The following is a 16,924-nucleotide window of genomic DNA, read 5'->3' on the forward strand; positions in this document are numbered from 1 at the left end:
TAACAAAAAAAAAAACAAGCAAAAAAACTTTTGCTTGTCTTTAGTCTCTTTCTACCTTATTCCTTACATGTAAACAAAGATGATGGAACTTCTCTGTTCTAGAGGGGTGTTAAGATGTGAGTGAGTTAAAAACTTAAGAGTTTATCTTGGATGTTTTGCTAAACAAAACCAGTTCTTTTATCCTGCTGGTTTGCTGACTTTAATCTGATCCCCACGGCTAGCTGGAGAAACTTCTTCCGAAGTGATATTTAGTTTGGCTCTTCTGAGTGGTTTAAAGTCACAGGCTTTGTTCTTTGTTCACTTTTAGGCCAATTGTGATTTGAGACGGCAGATAGATGAGCAGCAGAAGATGCTGGAGAAGTACAAGGAGCGGTTGAATCGATGTGTAACCATGAGCAAGAAGCTTCTTATAGAAAAGGTGAGCAGGGCACATCTCTGCAGTCAGTTCATGTCCTTGAAAGCATCTTTTATCTTCTTAGCAGTAAAACCCTGTTCCTGTTGCTTTAGTGATAAAAGATAATAAAAATTCTGTTTTAAATAATTTCTCTGCAAACTGGAGTGTAATCCCAAGACTAAAGTAGTTCAGAATGTTCAGATTTGGTCACTTTGCACAGTGGCAGAGTGGTCTCTTGCTTAAATGAAAGATCTCTAAATGCAGCAGGCATTGCTTGATTTGGAAACCCATACACTTGAAAAACAACTCTGTGCAGCTCAGGAGCAGTGTCCCATTGTACGGTGGAATTGCAGATAAGCTCTGAGGCATGGGCAGGAGATTTAGATCTTTCCTTCTTTCAAATGGCAAAGTTGGAGATGGTTGCTTTGTGTCGCTTGTGTGTTCTGAAAAGAACACACTATGGACAGTGCCAGGTTCACCAGCATCCAGCCTGGTTCAGCACTGAAAGATTTCCGGCTTTCCTGATGGTTAAACGGTGTGGGGGTTCATTTGCTCTTTCACCTGTTGGCCAGTTACACCTTATTGTCTGTGGGCACTGGATGGGCAAAACCACCCGGCTGCTGGCTGGAACATGCAGTCTGTTTGAGTTTATTTTGTTTGAGCTGATTCTTGGCTGAGCAGGGCACTCCTCTCTAGAGTGGTGACCTAGCTGAGATTGTGTCCCTTCTGGACATAGTACAAGAGTAGGACTGTGCTGGCTGATCACTGTGTCTTAGGTACATTTTCTTTCTTCACTTCCTGAATAAGAGCCTGGTCAGAGCCAGCTCTGCAGTTTAGCTAAGCTGCTGATACAAAGGGATAATTTTAATCTTGCAGTCAGGCTGATCTCAACTGATCATTGGATGGATGAACTGCCTAGGTAGTCATCAGGAGGAAAGAGTGAGGCTGAAACATCATGATGGAGGTGAACAAATGCCTGCCAGACGAGTGCGAAGCACCAGCAGTAGTTTGATCAATGATATTCAGCTGGGTTTCAGATAATCAGAACTGAAATAATAGAAAGTGGAAAGAATAGGTGGTGATTTAAAATGCAGCACAGCCCTTAGCTAGTAGTTTATGGCTTGTACTTTTACATGGCTTTATTTTGCTTGCAGTCAAAGCAGGAGAAGATGGCATGCCGAGATAAGAGCATGCAGGATCGATTGAGGCTGGGGCACTTCACCACAGTGCGGCACGGCGCGTCCTTCACCGAGCAGTGGACAGATGGCTATGCCTTCCAGAACCTCATCAAGTGAGGACAAACAGGATTGTCTTTGACTTCAGAGGCAGAAATGAAAAACAGCCCTAGCAATTGTGTGTGATGTCTTGCACATCAGAATGTGAGAATGGTGTGACTGATGCATGGAAGGATGGTATAGGAACTCCTGACAATGGGGAACTTTTTCACACTGAAGTGAGAAATCCACTTCCACTGCAACTTCCGGAGGCTTGAACTGAAATGAAATGGTTTGAGTTGTTGTTACCAGTCAGGAATCGTCAGTGTGCCCACCTAGCTGTGTAGTGCTTAGGGTAGAGGGGTGAACCAAAATCTCACATATATCATGAGTCAGTCAATTTGATTTGCATCCTTGCATATATTAGTCAAAGCTAATTAGCTTGCACTTTAATTTTTTCCCTTAAGTAGAAAGTGGAAAAGCTTGAAAGAGAAAATCCATACTATTTAACTTGTTTTGCCTTCTGGTAACAGTGATCAAAGGGGCTGCAGAAACCTGGAAATGAAGATCAGAGATCCTTTATGCAGAATGTTAATGGAAATATCCAGTCAATTCCCACCTGGCCTAGACCTTTAAGTAGGACTTGGCAAATTAATTGCACTAGAGAGCTATGTGTGAGCCTATAAAATCACATCACTTCTCTGTCGTCTGATAGGGAGGTGCAGGCCTTGTTAGGCAAAGATTAAGAACTGTATAATTCTTCCTTAGTTTGTGGTGTAAGACATGGAAAAAAATACTTCTGGAATATTTAGCTGCAGTCAGCTACATTCCTTTTTAAAAGGGAATTAGGTATGCAAATGCTTAGATCATTTAGACTTGAAATTTCAAGAGTGCTTTTATTACTGTAAAATGTTTCAGGATGGTCTTTTTATCTTGGAGGAAAGACAGTTCCTTAGTGAAATTGGGAATGATGTTGGTTATATTCCAGAGAATTTTAGATAGTTAAACTGTACTTTTGAAGTGTAAGGATACTTTCTCAGACAGTGCTAGACTTCAGGAATAGTTTTAACAGGAAAGTCTGAGATCTCTAACAGAGGCTTCTAGGAAAAAGTGCGTGGAAAGTTAGTGACTTGCCATGGATCCCAGGTTTCCGTGGCATGTCCTCTGCATGAATTAAACCTTTCACTTTCTGAAAGATTTCTGTGAGCCAGGAAAAGAATCCTGTTTTATGTAAAAATACCTTTAAAACTCTGACTCATCATGTTCAGCACATCCCCCTTTTCTGTACAAAAATATTTTGTTACAAATCTTACAAGTACAACTGATTTGAAATTCATGGCTCAAATCTGGTGAGAATAAATGCTGAAGACAACCAAGTGTGCAACCTTAGTTATCTGTGTCATGTTTTTTCTCCTCTCTGCTTTTCAGGCAACAAGAGAGGATAAATTCCCAGCGGGAAGAAATAGAGAGACAACGAAAAATGTTAGCAAAGCGGAAGCCGCCAGCGATGGGCCAGACCCCGCCAGCGAGCACCGAGCAGAAACAGCGCAAGAACAAGACCAACGGAGCAGAAAATGAAACGTAGGTTCTGTGGCCTTCTTGGTGCATGGCAAAGCCACAGGCTTTGATTAGAGCACAAAGTATCTCCTGGGAAATGGAAGCTTGCCCTTGCCTCCAGGCTTCACTCCGTGCACAAATGAATGTTGTGAAATTAGCCTGGCATTCAACAACATCTGGCTCTAGTTCTAAATAGTTTTCATTGAACTAAAGCAAGGATCATTGCCGAGTCCAGACTTTGTATGAGCTTAACTTTATTTTTTTATGAGTCCAGTAAAATTTTCAATATTCTTGTTGTGGTCAGGTTTAAAAAGTGGGCTCTGACTTTAGTGTTGCTAGTTCAGAATTTATGTTGGTGTCCGGGTATACGTGGTGCTTTATTTTTTCAGGAAAACAAAATTATACACATTCAGAAGCCTTGATTTCTGTGTATTTAATGTAGAGAATTCTGATTTAAGAGTTTTGAAACAATTCATTTGGGATGCTGGAGGAATAACATGCTTCCTGTAGAGACAATGCATTGAGCATTGGCCTGTTTTCCAAAACAATTCTTCACACATACATGACTCAGGGAAGTGGTGGAAGTGCTACTCTTCTCATGGATTTTTTTTTTTTTTTTTTTTTTTTTTTTTGCCTGCCCTGCCTCTTTTGAAGTTCCTGATGCTGTAAGAGATTTGATATTGTTCTAAAGTAAAGCTGGGGCTCAAAAGAAATTTATAACATTGTTTTTTCAGGAGTTTTTGTGAGTTGAAAATACATTTAGTCAGAGACTTAGCCCTACCTTCTCCTAGTTCCCTTTATAGACTTCATTTTTTTGCTGTAGGCTAATACCATAACCCTCATTGAGACTTTCATTTTTCATTATAAAATCTCCTGGGCTTCACTTGACCTCAAAGTTCCAGAAGGCTTTTGAATTCTTGGTCTTAATCTTTAAAAGGATGTGTGGAGCAAAAGCTCCCACTGCCTTCACAGTCTCAGCAGAGATGGCACGAGGCTGGCTGTGGTGCACTCGGCTCCAGGGCTGTGCCCTCCAAATTGGGTACAGGTACCTACAGATCAGGTGGGTTGTGTTCAAGAGCACTGTGTGCTTCTTGCAAATAACTAAGTTGGTTGAAGACATTTTCCCCCTTGTTCTGGCCAAGGGAGCCTGAAAAGAACTGAACAAAACTTTAAAATCATCCTTTTGTATTGCCTGGTTTGAGCTGAGAGAAATAAATAGAATGTACATGGATATTTTGAAACATTGCTATTCACTGTGGCACCCTTTCATTTCCAAAGGGCAGGATGAGCTTTCACTATTTTTGTGAGATTCTTTGTCTCCAGCAGTTGGTGCAACTGTAGTGTGACTTATTCTGGAGACGTGGCAGCACAGGTCCTGATGTGCCCTGGAAGTCCTGGTCATGTCTATGATGCTTCTGCTTGTGCTGCCAGCCTGCCCTGTCATAATCCAGCTTTACCATGCTCTGCCAGGAAGCCTCTTGGCCTCCCAAATCTTCTTTTCTGTTTCTTGCTGGTTTATCACTCTTCACTGATACATTTTAAGGTGATACCTTTGTGGTTTAGGAAACTTCATTTTGTGTGCTTGATAAAAACTGCTTGCCAGGGTATGGATATGGTTCATGTCGAGCATTGTAGCTTATGTGAAAACACTGGGGTTTTTGCAAGTCATCTGTAACCGCTGGACTGACTGACTGACTGACTACTTGCTTAATCATTAGTTATCCAGTAAGTGCATTTGTTGGACCACTGTGTATCAGGAGCAAAATTTTATGACTTCTGGAGGGAGGCTTTTCATTGTGGAACTCTTACAGAGGCTGACTTTTAGGCAATTTACGTATAAATATCTCTAAAATTGAATGAGAAGCCGGCACCCAAATTCCTTTTTGGTTCTTTCTGTGTCTTAAAAAGGAGAGGAAGGTGCTGTGATGCAAATTTAAACACAAGCTCTCCCAAAATGAGTTTTCTAGCCTGTGAATGAGAAAAGAGTTTTCATTCAGGAAGGTGCTGGGGCTGGGTGGAATTCATTAGGGCAGTTTGGGCAGCCTTCAGCTACACTAGAGGTAGGTAGGGTGTTTCCAGCATGTTTCTGTGAAACAGGATGGTGTTTGTCTCACAGTCCCCCTTGATTTTTGTGATGATTGCTGTGGCAGACTATTTTGGGCATTCTTAGCTTGGTGGTCCTAGTTACATCCCTGCCCTAATGAGTAGGCTGATGGTGTTTATTATTCATGCATGAACATATGTACAAACCTTGTTGCTGGTTTATTCAATTTTCTCTTTATTCCTTACACAGCAACACAAGAAAAGAATCAGCAAATCACAAAGACCTAAACTCTTGTGACAGTCTTCTAGATTATCTGAATCTAATTCAAATTCAGGCTCTGTGTGTGAATTGGAATCCTAGAATCACAGAATATCCTGAGTTGGAGGGGATTCCCGAGGATCATCAAATCCAGCTCAGGGCCCTCAGCTGTTTTATATGAAATGAGACAATGTGTGACTGGCTTTGTTTTCTATGTTTGTTTTTTAATTTGCAATAAGCAGTTCCTACTGCTTGAGATTCTTTCATAGGGAACTTGGCTTATGAGTTTTCCATTAAATTTATCAACTGCTTTAGGTCTTGTTTCAAGTAGCTGGACACAGTGCATTATGAGGGAAAGAGAGGGAAGCTGAAACAATTCAAGATGAGCACTTGATGAGCTGAATGCTCTCTCCTCTCAATTTACTGAATAAGGTCTCCCTGCACAGATGTAAGACTCGGTCCCCCCTTGAAAGAAATTGAGGTGTTGGTGCTCTGGAGGCCTCCTGCACTAACCTTGTGTGAAATATTGTGTAGAGTATAATTGCTGTTGCAGAAATCCTCCTGGGATATGCTTTGAACTCGCTTTGGGTTTAAAAAAAGATACTTATATGCTGTCACATGCAGGTCCTGTTTACAGAGTGAACAGATGCAGCTGATAAGGGCATCATGTTCACATGTGATATTTTTACCAAATTCCTTGTTGGTAGTAATGAGACAATTGCTATAGTGATTCATTTTTCTGATCCTAGAGATCTCAGCATGTCTCACTGCATTTCACTAGTGGTGGTCTCTGTCACTGTTTTAGTGTGCATTGCCCAATGTGTACTTGGTGTGGAAGATGTTGAAAACATTATGAAGCTTCTTTTGACCAACCAGCTAGAGCAGAAACTTTGCATGTCATTTACTATCAATAAAATAAGGAATTGTTCCCCTTACCCATTGCTTTTCCTAACTACACATGAGGTCAAACATAAAATAAAGTAAATTTCCCAAGGTTTCCCTGGAAGTCACCTGGCAGAACCTGAAACAGGAAAAAGTTCTGAATCCCACTTGATGTTCTGTTTCCAGTGGCTGTGTGGCCAGTGTGCTTCTAGTCTCAGAGTGAATAGCTCTGAGTTGAATTATCCATCTTTTATTACAAAGAAAAATTTGAAAGTGAGTCAGTAAAGCAAACTTTACGTGGAAAAATAAGATGTGGAATATTTAGGCTTCACTTTTCTATGTTTAGATTATGGTTTAGCTGTCTTCATTAAAAGTCAGTAACCTAGATAGGTGTTATTCAGGACTTGAATTTGAAATTAATGGATGTTGTTGAGGTTTAAGGTTTTGTTCTCCTGTAGACTTATTGTTAAAAGATATGGGTTGCAGAGTTCATGTAAAAAAATTCATGCTGGCTGTTGATGTACTCTCTGGCGTTGTTACTTCCACTGACAATGTGTATCTGCAGATTGTTCGCTTTATCACATTTGGAAACTTAATGTGTTGAGTCTTTCTTTTTTATGCAGGTTAACATTAGCAGAATACCATGAACAGGAGGAAATCTTCAAACTCCGACTAGGTCACCTTAAAAAGGTAAGGACTAGCTGCAGCAAAGGCTTTTTCTGTGAAAAAGAGCATTTCTCTGTAGAGACCACTACTTTTTTGATAATCAAGAGGGTTTTGTGCTTGGAAGGGATAGCCAGGATTTGTAATAACTTTTTGGATGGTGTTATTCACAGAAGATGTTCTTTGCTTCAATAAATAGATTTCTGTGTCCTTGCAGTTAGGATTTTGTGCAGAGTTCTACTTTTTTGATACATCTGTCACTGTTACCTGCCTGGTGGGTGCTGGGCTCCAGCATGTATAACATGGGGGAGCAGCAAGGAATGGACCAAGGGAAGAAAATTATTAGAACACAGCAAAAAAAAAAGCGGAAATCATTGACTTTTCCTGTTCTTTGCAATATTGAGTAACCAGCGTTATCAGTCCAATAAAATCTCTCGGGCTGTTAAAAACCAGTCGTGTTCAGGCAGCTGCAATGCGCATTTGTTCTCAAATACTTTGGCCTCAGTAGGAACTGTACCTGCAAGTGAGGCTATATTTAGATAAGCTGTTGGTTACCTTGAAAGTGATTGCAGTGACTTACTTAGAAGTTTTCTGGGGCACTTCAACAGATGAAATACTGGGGAAAAATGTAGATGTCTTCTGCCGTTTCCTGGTTAGGTGCAATCTCTGCTAAGGCCAAAGTTTTCTTTTGGAAATGAGCCAAAGAAGAACCAAATGTCTTGCTGGAGTGCCCCTTCCCTTCTCAGGTAGTGCTCATTAGATTTTTTTTCCTGTAACCTTGACACACAAGCTGAATGCAAGGCCTCATTAATGCGTCTGTACTCCACGTTATTTTCTGTGGAAGGGAAAGTTACTCCACACCCAGAATCTGCTAGCAGTCTGCCCATTATGCTTTATTGACCTATGAACAAAGAGAAGTGGTATGGGCAGGAGGTATGCTGGCTCTACAGCTCCTACATTGATCCAGGGGATTAACTGCAGATCCATCTATCCTGGCACGTACTGTTGCCACCCTGGAATGGAGGAATCCATTTGGAAATGGACCTTAATGGAAAATGAAGTAATATGTTGGGATTGTGGCATTGTCTGAAGTTGTGCTTATCCTTCTCCACTTTTGGAAACTGGCTCATTCTTTATGTCTAAAAATAGAACTGGTTGGAAAGGGAAGGAGCAGAGTCACAAGACAGATGGGTAATGGTGTCACATACACAAATTGTATTGCTCAGGGAGTACATTTGAATGGAGGTTTGCAACCCTGGCCACAGCAAGGTAAATTCTCGTGTCATTTTTAAGGGCACCAAAACTTCCATCTAGACAAACACTGTGTCAACACTTCCACATGACATTGAGGAACACTCTGACCTGCTGTAGCAGTTACTACTAGTAGAATATAATGTCATTCTCTCACTTCCCATCCTGTCCAGATGCTGCCCCATCCCATGTGGCATCATGACATCCCTGTTCTTACTGCTGAGGGCTGTCTTCTTTCTATTGTCCAACCAGAACTGAAATTCTTTCAAAAACAGTTGCATAGAACTTAGGGAAGGAGCAGGACCACAGCAACAAGGCTTCTTAAGTACAGAAAATATTACAAACAAGGATGTGTAAAGGAGGTTTCTTCCTGTGAACAGAATTGCCCAGTCAGTTGTCATTCCTGTTACTTGCCGCATGATTGCAAATTGACTCTGACCATCTCTCTGATCTCCCAGATAAGTTTTATGCTAATAACCTCTTCAGAAGTGGAATTGTATTTGTGTTTACATAAATCAGGTGGAAATACTACCTGCAGTACCTTACAGAGTGCTGTGTTTTCCTTTTGGTTTTTCCTTGTGCAGGAAGAAGCAGAGATCCAGGCAGAGCTGGAACGGCTAGAGAGGGTTAGAAATCTGCACATCAGGGAACTGAAAAGGATACACAATGAAGATAATTCACAGTAAGCACATGGGATTCAGGGATAAGAACTTAAAGTAATTTTTTATTTGTTCTCTTCATAATGAGAAACAATCTTTTCATCATGGGAAACACTTAATACTTTTTAAATTGATGTTATAACTCACTAGTCACTTGATTGTGTGGTGCTACAGTTACAGTTTGAAGGTCACATAAGACAAAGGATTCCAAATGCAGCAAGGTGCCATTAAATAGTTTTTCATTGGTGCAGAGTGATCAAATAGCATCAAATTTGTCAGTCATTAACATGATTATATTTCTCTGTCAGTTTCTTAGCTGTGCAGTAGCTGTAATTTATTGTGCAGAGGATATAATTATTTCTGTCTTCTTAAACCATGTCTTTCTCACCAGATTTAAAGACCATCCAACGCTAAATGATAGATATTTGTTGCTACATCTTCTGGGTAGAGGTGGCTTCAGTGAAGTATATAAGGTAATTTGGAAGTGGCAATCTGGTGTAATCTGTATCTGCAGGAAACACAGTTTTTACACTTGTTTTCTCAATGCTATGTGAGTTATGGAGAAAAGAAAGGAGGATAGCTCATGGTGCATCTGGCTTGCATTAGACCTCAGAGTTGAGATTTTTTAGGTGCTGGTCTTGTCCTCAGGGGTCAAATTTCCTTGAAATATGTGTCAAAAATTGTTGTGCCAAGTCTTCAGTTTTGATTAGGACAGAGAAGCAAACCACTTGTTTCTTCAAATGCTGCATACAAATAGCTGCAGTGACTAAGTGTTGCTGAGATGGCACAACAAGTCTGAACATCTCTGTAAATAAGAGAAAATAGCTCCAATAATAAGAGCAAAGCCTGTACTTCCTGGGGGTGTAAGAATTTGTTTCTGATGCCTTCATTTTACCCTCAGAAATAGCAGACTGGGGACAGTGTATGTTTGTGTAGTTTTGAGACTTCCTTAGAGCTGAGGGTTCCTGGTGTGTCAGCAATCTTAACAGCCAAGACCTAGGATACTTTGGTGCTTGCTAGTTGGTGGTTACACTTAGAGCTATTCCAGTTCTCGATATTCCCCATTTGTACTCAGAAGTTTGGAATTCTTGTTGAATATGGCTAGAATGGAAATAATTGTGCCAATGCAAATACTGGAAACTTCATGGTGCTTTATTATTTTGATGTGGCACAACAATAGGAACCTAAACTAAGGGGACTAGACTGCTCAGATGGGGGAAAAATCAGTGTGAGCTGAGTGTAAGTACTTTGAGCTGCTTTGCTGACTAAGCAAAAGAAAGTTTTAGCTCCACAGATGAAACCAAGAGAGTATGAATGTTTTCTAGCTGCCTGCTCTTAAGAGTTCTAACTGTTATTAAAACAAAGAAATACTTAACCCTTCTTCTCCAGGATCTTGGCTAATCTGTTAAGCATTAGGAATTAAGTAGACAACTTTTGAGATAAGCAAACAGGCATAATGTGTGTTCATCACAGCATTTTGTCCCATCCTGAAAATCATTATATTATTGTTGCTGCTTTCAGGCAAGGTAAAAGATTTCTGCATTGTTTTGTGAGTGCAATTTCAGACATCCATTCTACAAGGATTGTTTAAATAATAAAAAAGTAGAGGGAAGGATAAAAGCACAAGATCACACAGCTATGCTGTTGAATTCTTCAGCTTCTATAGGTGCTGAAACATTATGCTTCAAGCTGAGCTACCAGTGTGAAACAAAGCACTGAAAAATCTTCTGTATTTTTGGTAGTGGCTTTTTATTAACCCAAGTGTAGAAAATGAATTTTGGACATGGGAGAATAATAGCAGGGTCTTTTCCAGTATAAAAACTGTCTATATTTTAGTAATTTGGTCTTCCTGGGTCCCTGTGTAACTCTGGTAGTAAAATGCCAAAATCAATGCAGCGTGAGTTAGATTCTGTGGGGAAGGTCAGATCAAAGTACAGAATATTCACTTGTTTTCAGAGATCCTTGAACTCATTAGTGAAACTTACTGCATTAAAATGTGGATTTTCTTTTTCCTCACTATGTTTTAATGCTAATTTTCTGGTGGGAATATTGGTTGTCTGCTTTTGCAGTATTAACTTAATCCTATGATTCCTACTGATTTTCAACTCTTCTCTCTGCAGGCATTTGATTTAACAGAACAGAGATATGTAGCTGTGAAAATACACCAGTTAAATAAAAACTGGAGGGATGAGAAGAAGGAAAACTACCACAAGTGAGTGAGTTTACGAAGCAGCCAGCCACGTTTCCCAGTTCCTCCTGCATTTGGTTATCCTGTGAACAGACTGCCAATTTTCTCCTGTGTTTGCCACATTTCAAAAGCCACTTTCTGTCCCAGTAGCTACTTGTAAAAGTTCTGGTCAGATGAGAAATGTTTTAAATGTGTGCATACACACACAGAGTTTTGTATAAACCCTTTACCTCCGTTTTAAAGCATCAGTGCTCTGTGAGGGAAATGCTGAAGTGCCTTCTCTCTGAAACATCCAAGCAGTTCCAAGGGAAATGGTTTTTCTGGCCCATCTTGCAGGTATACACCTGCATTGTGCTCCCTGGAAGCCTCTCCCTTCCCTTTGTTTCCTAGAGTAAATCATCCTAATTGTGGCTTTCCACTACCTGAAGGAAGCCTGCAAGAAAGATGGAAAGAGACTATTTACAAGGGCATGGAGTAACAGGAGAAGGGAGGAATGGCTTCAGCCTGACAGAGAGCAGGATTAAATTAAATATTAGGAAGAAACTCTTCACTGGAAGCCTTTTGCTGTTGGTAACTTACTCCTTAATGCTATGGATTAGACAATTTTTGCAGAGTGACAGCCAAACCTTCTCCATAGGACTTCCAAGACAAAGCTGTGTTCTTAATTCCCCAACAAGTCACTGGGACAAACTGAGCTGAATTTGAAGCCTAGAGATTAGGCTGTTAAACATCATGGAATTCTTCTAGAACTTGCTGATTTTTGTATTCAGCTATCTTGGATCTCTTAAGGATTTATGAGGTTATTCTATTTTGGCAAACAGTACCATTAATCAAGATGAGTTATTTTGTAGCATTGCCAGGGTTGGAGCTGCACTCAGGTTCTGTGGTTCCCAAGAGCTGTTCTGTGCAGTTCCTTCTTAGCTTAATTTTTCTGAAGCTGTCTGAAGAATGTGCATGGGTTTAATTGAAGCTGGATGCTGTGTGGTATGTCTGGATACACTATCTGGAGAAATGAGAATTAAGTCACTTGTATGACTAATGCTCAGGCTTTGCTGTTTTCAGGCATGCATGTAGAGAGTACAGAATTCACAAAGAACTGGATCACCCTCGAATAGTTAAACTATACGACTACTTCTCACTGGATACTGACTCGTAAGTTGTGTTGCTCTGTCCTTTCCCATGGTTTACCTCTTCACTTTACTACTGAGATAACTGAGGCATACTTGCAGCATACACTGGTTTTCTAGGGACTCCAGCTCACAAACCAATGTGGTGTATTCTATCTGCTAAAATACTGGTAAATCCTGCTCTTGGCCCTGGGCAGATGCCACAGCTGATACAGCTTTCAGCCTCTGGATCTTTAATGGGGTGTCTCTGACCTTTGTACTCTTGAGCATTGAGGCCTGTGCTCCTGGTAGCTTACTTTTACAAAGGGATTAATAGGCTGAAGGACTCTTAATTTAATATATTGACCACATAGGTGAGATACAGATGAGCAGTCACAAAATATTCTGGTTTCTATCAGATGGTATGTTAACTGCAACAACACCTGTTTTTCTTTCAGGTTTTGTACAGTGTTAGAATACTGTGAGGGGAATGATCTGGACTTCTACCTGAAACAGCACAAGCTAATGTCAGAGAAAGAGGCACGATCCATTATCATGCAGATTGTGAATGCTTTAAAATACTTAAATGAAATCAAACCTCCCATCATACACTATGACCTTAAACCAGGTATGCTGTGCTGTCATGCTAAAGGATCCTAAGGAAATGTATTCAGTTACAGGTAATAAGAGGAAGTTTCCTTTGGTCAGACAGCAGAAAGAAGACAGAGCTGTCTGGGAAAGCTAACTTGGAACAAGAAAAAAAACATAAAAGGCATAAAACATTTGGAAAATGTGTAGAGGATGTTGTCTCCCAGAACTGCAACATAAAACAAGGAAGTGTAACATGTAAAACGAGGAGGTGTTAACATTTTAGACTGTGAACCACCAAGTGGCTGTGTTTGTTTTCTTAATGTCCTGCTTGTATTCTGCTGTTGAGAGCTTCTGTTATTGCTTCATAAAGGTTCCCACAACTGCTGGTGTGCTTCATGTTCCCATTCTTGTGGCTTATTCTTTCTGTAATCATCTGCCTGAAAATTTGATGGCAGAAGCTAGTTTTGAAATGTTCATTTTTTTATATTGTGTCTCAGCTTCCAAAGCTGAGGATGTACAGTCTGCTCAGGTTTGCCTTTGAATTAATTCAGTTACATCTGCCATGGAGAAAATCCTCCCCAAATGGTGGGGTATATTTTCTTTCTACTACTAGGGCAGAGCCACAAGGGGAAAAATGGAAATGCTCTGTTTTGGGATGGTACATTTTGGCTACATAGCTTTTTTTTTTTTTTTTTTTTTTTCCTAGTCCAGTAAATTCATTCATCTCTTTGGGCACTTATCCCTGGCTTGTCTCCTTGTACTGCTGGCACCTCATTGGTGTTGTGTAACTGGTTTGTGATGTGGTTTGTTGCAGCAGCATGAGGAGTGTGTACAGGAGATGGTGCTGTTGCACTGGTTGTAGTGACCACATTTCCTCCCTGACTGTTCCCAAGTTGTGTGAGTTCTGTGTGCAGCTGCTTAGAGCTGTGATTCATCTACTGCCATCACATACAGTTCTGCTACTTTATTGTAGGCTTGGAGAAAAACACTGATGATTTGACTTCTTGATGGGTTTGTGAAAAACCCTTGCCTAAGCAGTAATTGTCCTTTTTGAGCTTAGAAAGTCACTGGGGAGCACTGTCAGGAAGGAGAGAGTTTCTGGCGTGTTGAGAAGACTGGGCAAGTCAGAACTTCTGGGCAGAATGAGTCATAACTGTGTATGTGTACTTCTCTCCTTAATCCTCCTTTTTGACCTGCCCTTCCAACAGGAGCTTTGGGAGGGGTCAAAACAGCCTGGGCTTGAAGCTCATTTGGCTCAGGATCTGGAGGCTCCATGCAATATGAGGTCACTAAGTCATTCAAGATGGGCAGATCAGCTCTAGCACTTGGCAGTCGTGGAGTTGTCTCTGAAGTTCAGGGTTTTGAGAGTTTAAAACATCAGGTGCAGCTCACTGTAGGTCCCTTGTCCTTGTGCAGTGCAGGGCCAATGCAATTTTATTCTTCCTAAATGTGTATCCTAAGGGTTGTTTCCTTCCTCTGTCTAGGTAACATTCTTCTAGTCAATGGTACTGCATGTGGAGAGATAAAAATCACAGATTTTGGACTTTCCAAAATCATGGATGATGACAGCTACAACTCAGTTGATGGCATGGAGCTTACGTCGCAGGGGGCTGGTACTTACTGGTAAGTGATGCCTGGGGCACTTGCGACAACAACATCAGTTTGTAAACAGCTCTGGAAGTGTGGCAGCTGTGTGTGTGCTGCCATTGGCTGTGACAGCTTGACACACTGGAGGTTTGAGAACCTGGAAACTACTCTTGTTACACAGTTCCTTTTGAGGCTGGCAGCTTTTCACTGTTCAGTAGGTCAGTGTTTGAAACCAGCTTATATTCAAAAGGCTGATGAAAAACTTCATATGCTGCTGAAATAGCAAGCTCCAGAGTGGGACTTGGCTGTTCTTTCACAGTCCAGAGTGCCTCCGTCTCACATCTTAAGCAAAAATGAGGAAAATACTGTATCTATTTGGAAATTCATGTGCATCAGAGAGGTGAAGAGAGTATTCCTCTGAAATGAGGTGAAGGTCTGTAGTTAGCTTTCAAAAAAGATGTAAATCTCACAGTGTTGTGTATACCCAGAGATTCCTTGAATTTTGTGTTTCCAGCACTTATTTATCTTCTGTGCCAAGTGTCAGTGTATCACCCTTGCCTGAGAGCAGATCCTTGGTGAGTGCCACCAAGTGTGACTCTTAAATGTCACCCAAGCTGCAAACAGTCACTATGGGCAACAGAACATTTGTTGGGCCATTCTGTGTTGTACACCTTAGTTCTGTTCCTAAAAATGAAATTAGCTGTACCCTGAGTGAAGCTGAATGTATTTAATTGGGGGATGGCATCTGGGGTTGTATTTCCAAAAATATGTATTTTGGCTATGTGCCTTCATTGTGGAATTGTTAGCCAAACCCTTTCAACAGCAAATACCAGTTCTGAAGATAAAAGAGAATGGGCTTGTTTTATGTGCTCTGTGAAAAGAAACTGACTGTGCTGACTAGCTCAGAACACGAGTGTCTGGAGAGTCCTTGAGATCAGTGTTCCCAGAACGAGTAGGCAGTGGTGATCTTGGCCCAGAGATGCACAGGAATGAAATGGGACCCCTGAGTCCCAAGCCAGTATCTGATCATAGAATTTTCTGTTCTAAAGGAAATAATGGAAAATACTTGAAGCTAATCTCATAACTTCTTAACGCTTTCTTCTAATCAGGTATTTGCCACCAGAATGTTTTGTGGTTGGGAAAGAACCTCCAAAGATTTCAAATAAAGTTGATGTCTGGTCAGTGGGAGTCATCTTCTATCAATGTCTATATGGAAGAAAGGTAAGAAGGTGTTTTGTTACTTTTCTTAGTGGTTTTTCCCAAACCTTTTGTGAGGCAACCGAGGCTTCTACTTTCTTCTCCACAGACTTTGAAGGTGCTGTCTTGTCTCCTTGCCATCAGTTCCAGGGCAGAGTCCATGCTAATGAAAGGGGGGGGGGGGCATAGACTAGGCTGTGTTGTGCTCCACCTTTAGCATTTTCTTCAGAAACTACATTCTGCAGAATATCCCTTTCCACTGGGCATGTTCCCACTGAGGCCATTTTGAGCAGGTGTGTCATTTGTGGTCTGAGGTTTTGGTCTGGTCTTGTCTGTGAGACTGTCAATGCCCTGAGTCTTTGTTGGTCTTGATGGCTGCAAGGGAGGGGCAAAATAGATACGAAGACCCACTTTAGAATTTTTTAGGATAGCTTTTGGAAGGGAAGAGTGTGGATCCAGAAAAGGCGATTTGTTGTGAGAAAACACAGTTTGCTTTATGGCAGCAGAAGAGATAGGATGGAGAAGGGAAAGGATTCCATGGGCTCGTTTTTGGGAGTCCCTTGTAATCAAGTGTTGTGGAAGCCAGGGCTGACACACGTTGCTGCTCAGTGCTGTCAGTCAGACATGTGGAAACAGCCCAGCAGAGACAAGTGGGTGAATCTTTGCCAGCTCAGATGGATGACAAATGCTGTTACAGACTCACAAGGTCTGGAAGGGACCTGGAGATCCCTACTGGCTAAGCAAGACGTGTTCCAGCTTGATCCCTTTTATTCAGTTGGGCATGAGTCCTGATCCCCTGGTATCTGCAGCACCTTCCCAGCTGTTGTGGGCTGCTTGCCTGGAAAAATGCTGATGTCAGGTGATGATAAACAGTAGAGCTGCAGGCTTTTTATGCCTGACACCAACCTTTAACAACTTTTTTCTTTCTTTTGGTAGCCCTTCGGTCACAACCAGTCACAACAGGATATTTTGCAGGAGAACACCATCCTAAAAGCTACTGAGGTGCAGTTCCCTCCAAAGCCAGTAGTCACACCAGAAGCAAAGGTAAATCTGCTTGAGGCTCAGGCAGCACAGGCAGTCCCTGCCTCCTGATTTCCATAAAACAAGCAGGAGTCCTGCATGTAATGCTCACCCATCCCACAGTGATCAGAGGCTTTGTATGTTGCATCCTTGAAGGTGTTCAAGGCCAGGCTGAATGGAGCTCTGAGCAGCCTGGTCTAGTGAAAGGTGTCCCTGCTCATGGCAGGGAGGTTGGAATGACATGAGCTTTAAGGTCCTTCCAACCCAAACCGTTCTGTGATTCCATGATTACTGCGGCTGTTGGGCTGAGCAC

The 16,924-nt window shown here is 41.4% G+C and overlaps 1 protein-coding gene across 6 annotated transcripts in view; it reads left to right on the top strand.

Moving 5' to 3' along the window:
- Positions 1–16,924, top strand: part of TLK2 (tousled like kinase 2) — a 42,877-nt gene that overhangs the window by 23,106 nt on the left and 2,847 nt on the right. For all 6 annotated transcript variants that reach the window (XM_079327659.1, XM_079327657.1, XM_079327661.1 and 3 more), the window contains 12 exons: positions 308–418; positions 1,549–1,685; positions 3,037–3,189; positions 6,973–7,039; positions 8,848–8,945; positions 9,314–9,395; positions 11,043–11,134; positions 12,173–12,262; positions 12,675–12,844; positions 14,292–14,430; positions 15,504–15,615; positions 16,528–16,635. In XM_079327659.1, the coding sequence (XP_079183785.1) occupies positions 308–418; positions 1,549–1,685; positions 3,037–3,189; positions 6,973–7,039; positions 8,848–8,945; positions 9,314–9,395; positions 11,043–11,134; positions 12,173–12,262; positions 12,675–12,844; positions 14,292–14,430; positions 15,504–15,615; positions 16,528–16,635 (1,359 nt within the window). The remainder of the gene's footprint in view (positions 1–307; positions 419–1,548; positions 1,686–3,036; positions 3,190–6,972; positions 7,040–8,847; positions 8,946–9,313; positions 9,396–11,042; positions 11,135–12,172; positions 12,263–12,674; positions 12,845–14,291; positions 14,431–15,503; positions 15,616–16,527; positions 16,636–16,924) is intronic.

This window comes from Erithacus rubecula (genome assembly GCF_903797595.1).
Source record: "Erithacus rubecula genome assembly, chromosome: 27".
Lineage (NCBI taxonomy): Eukaryota > Metazoa > Chordata > Aves > Passeriformes > Muscicapidae > Erithacus > Erithacus rubecula.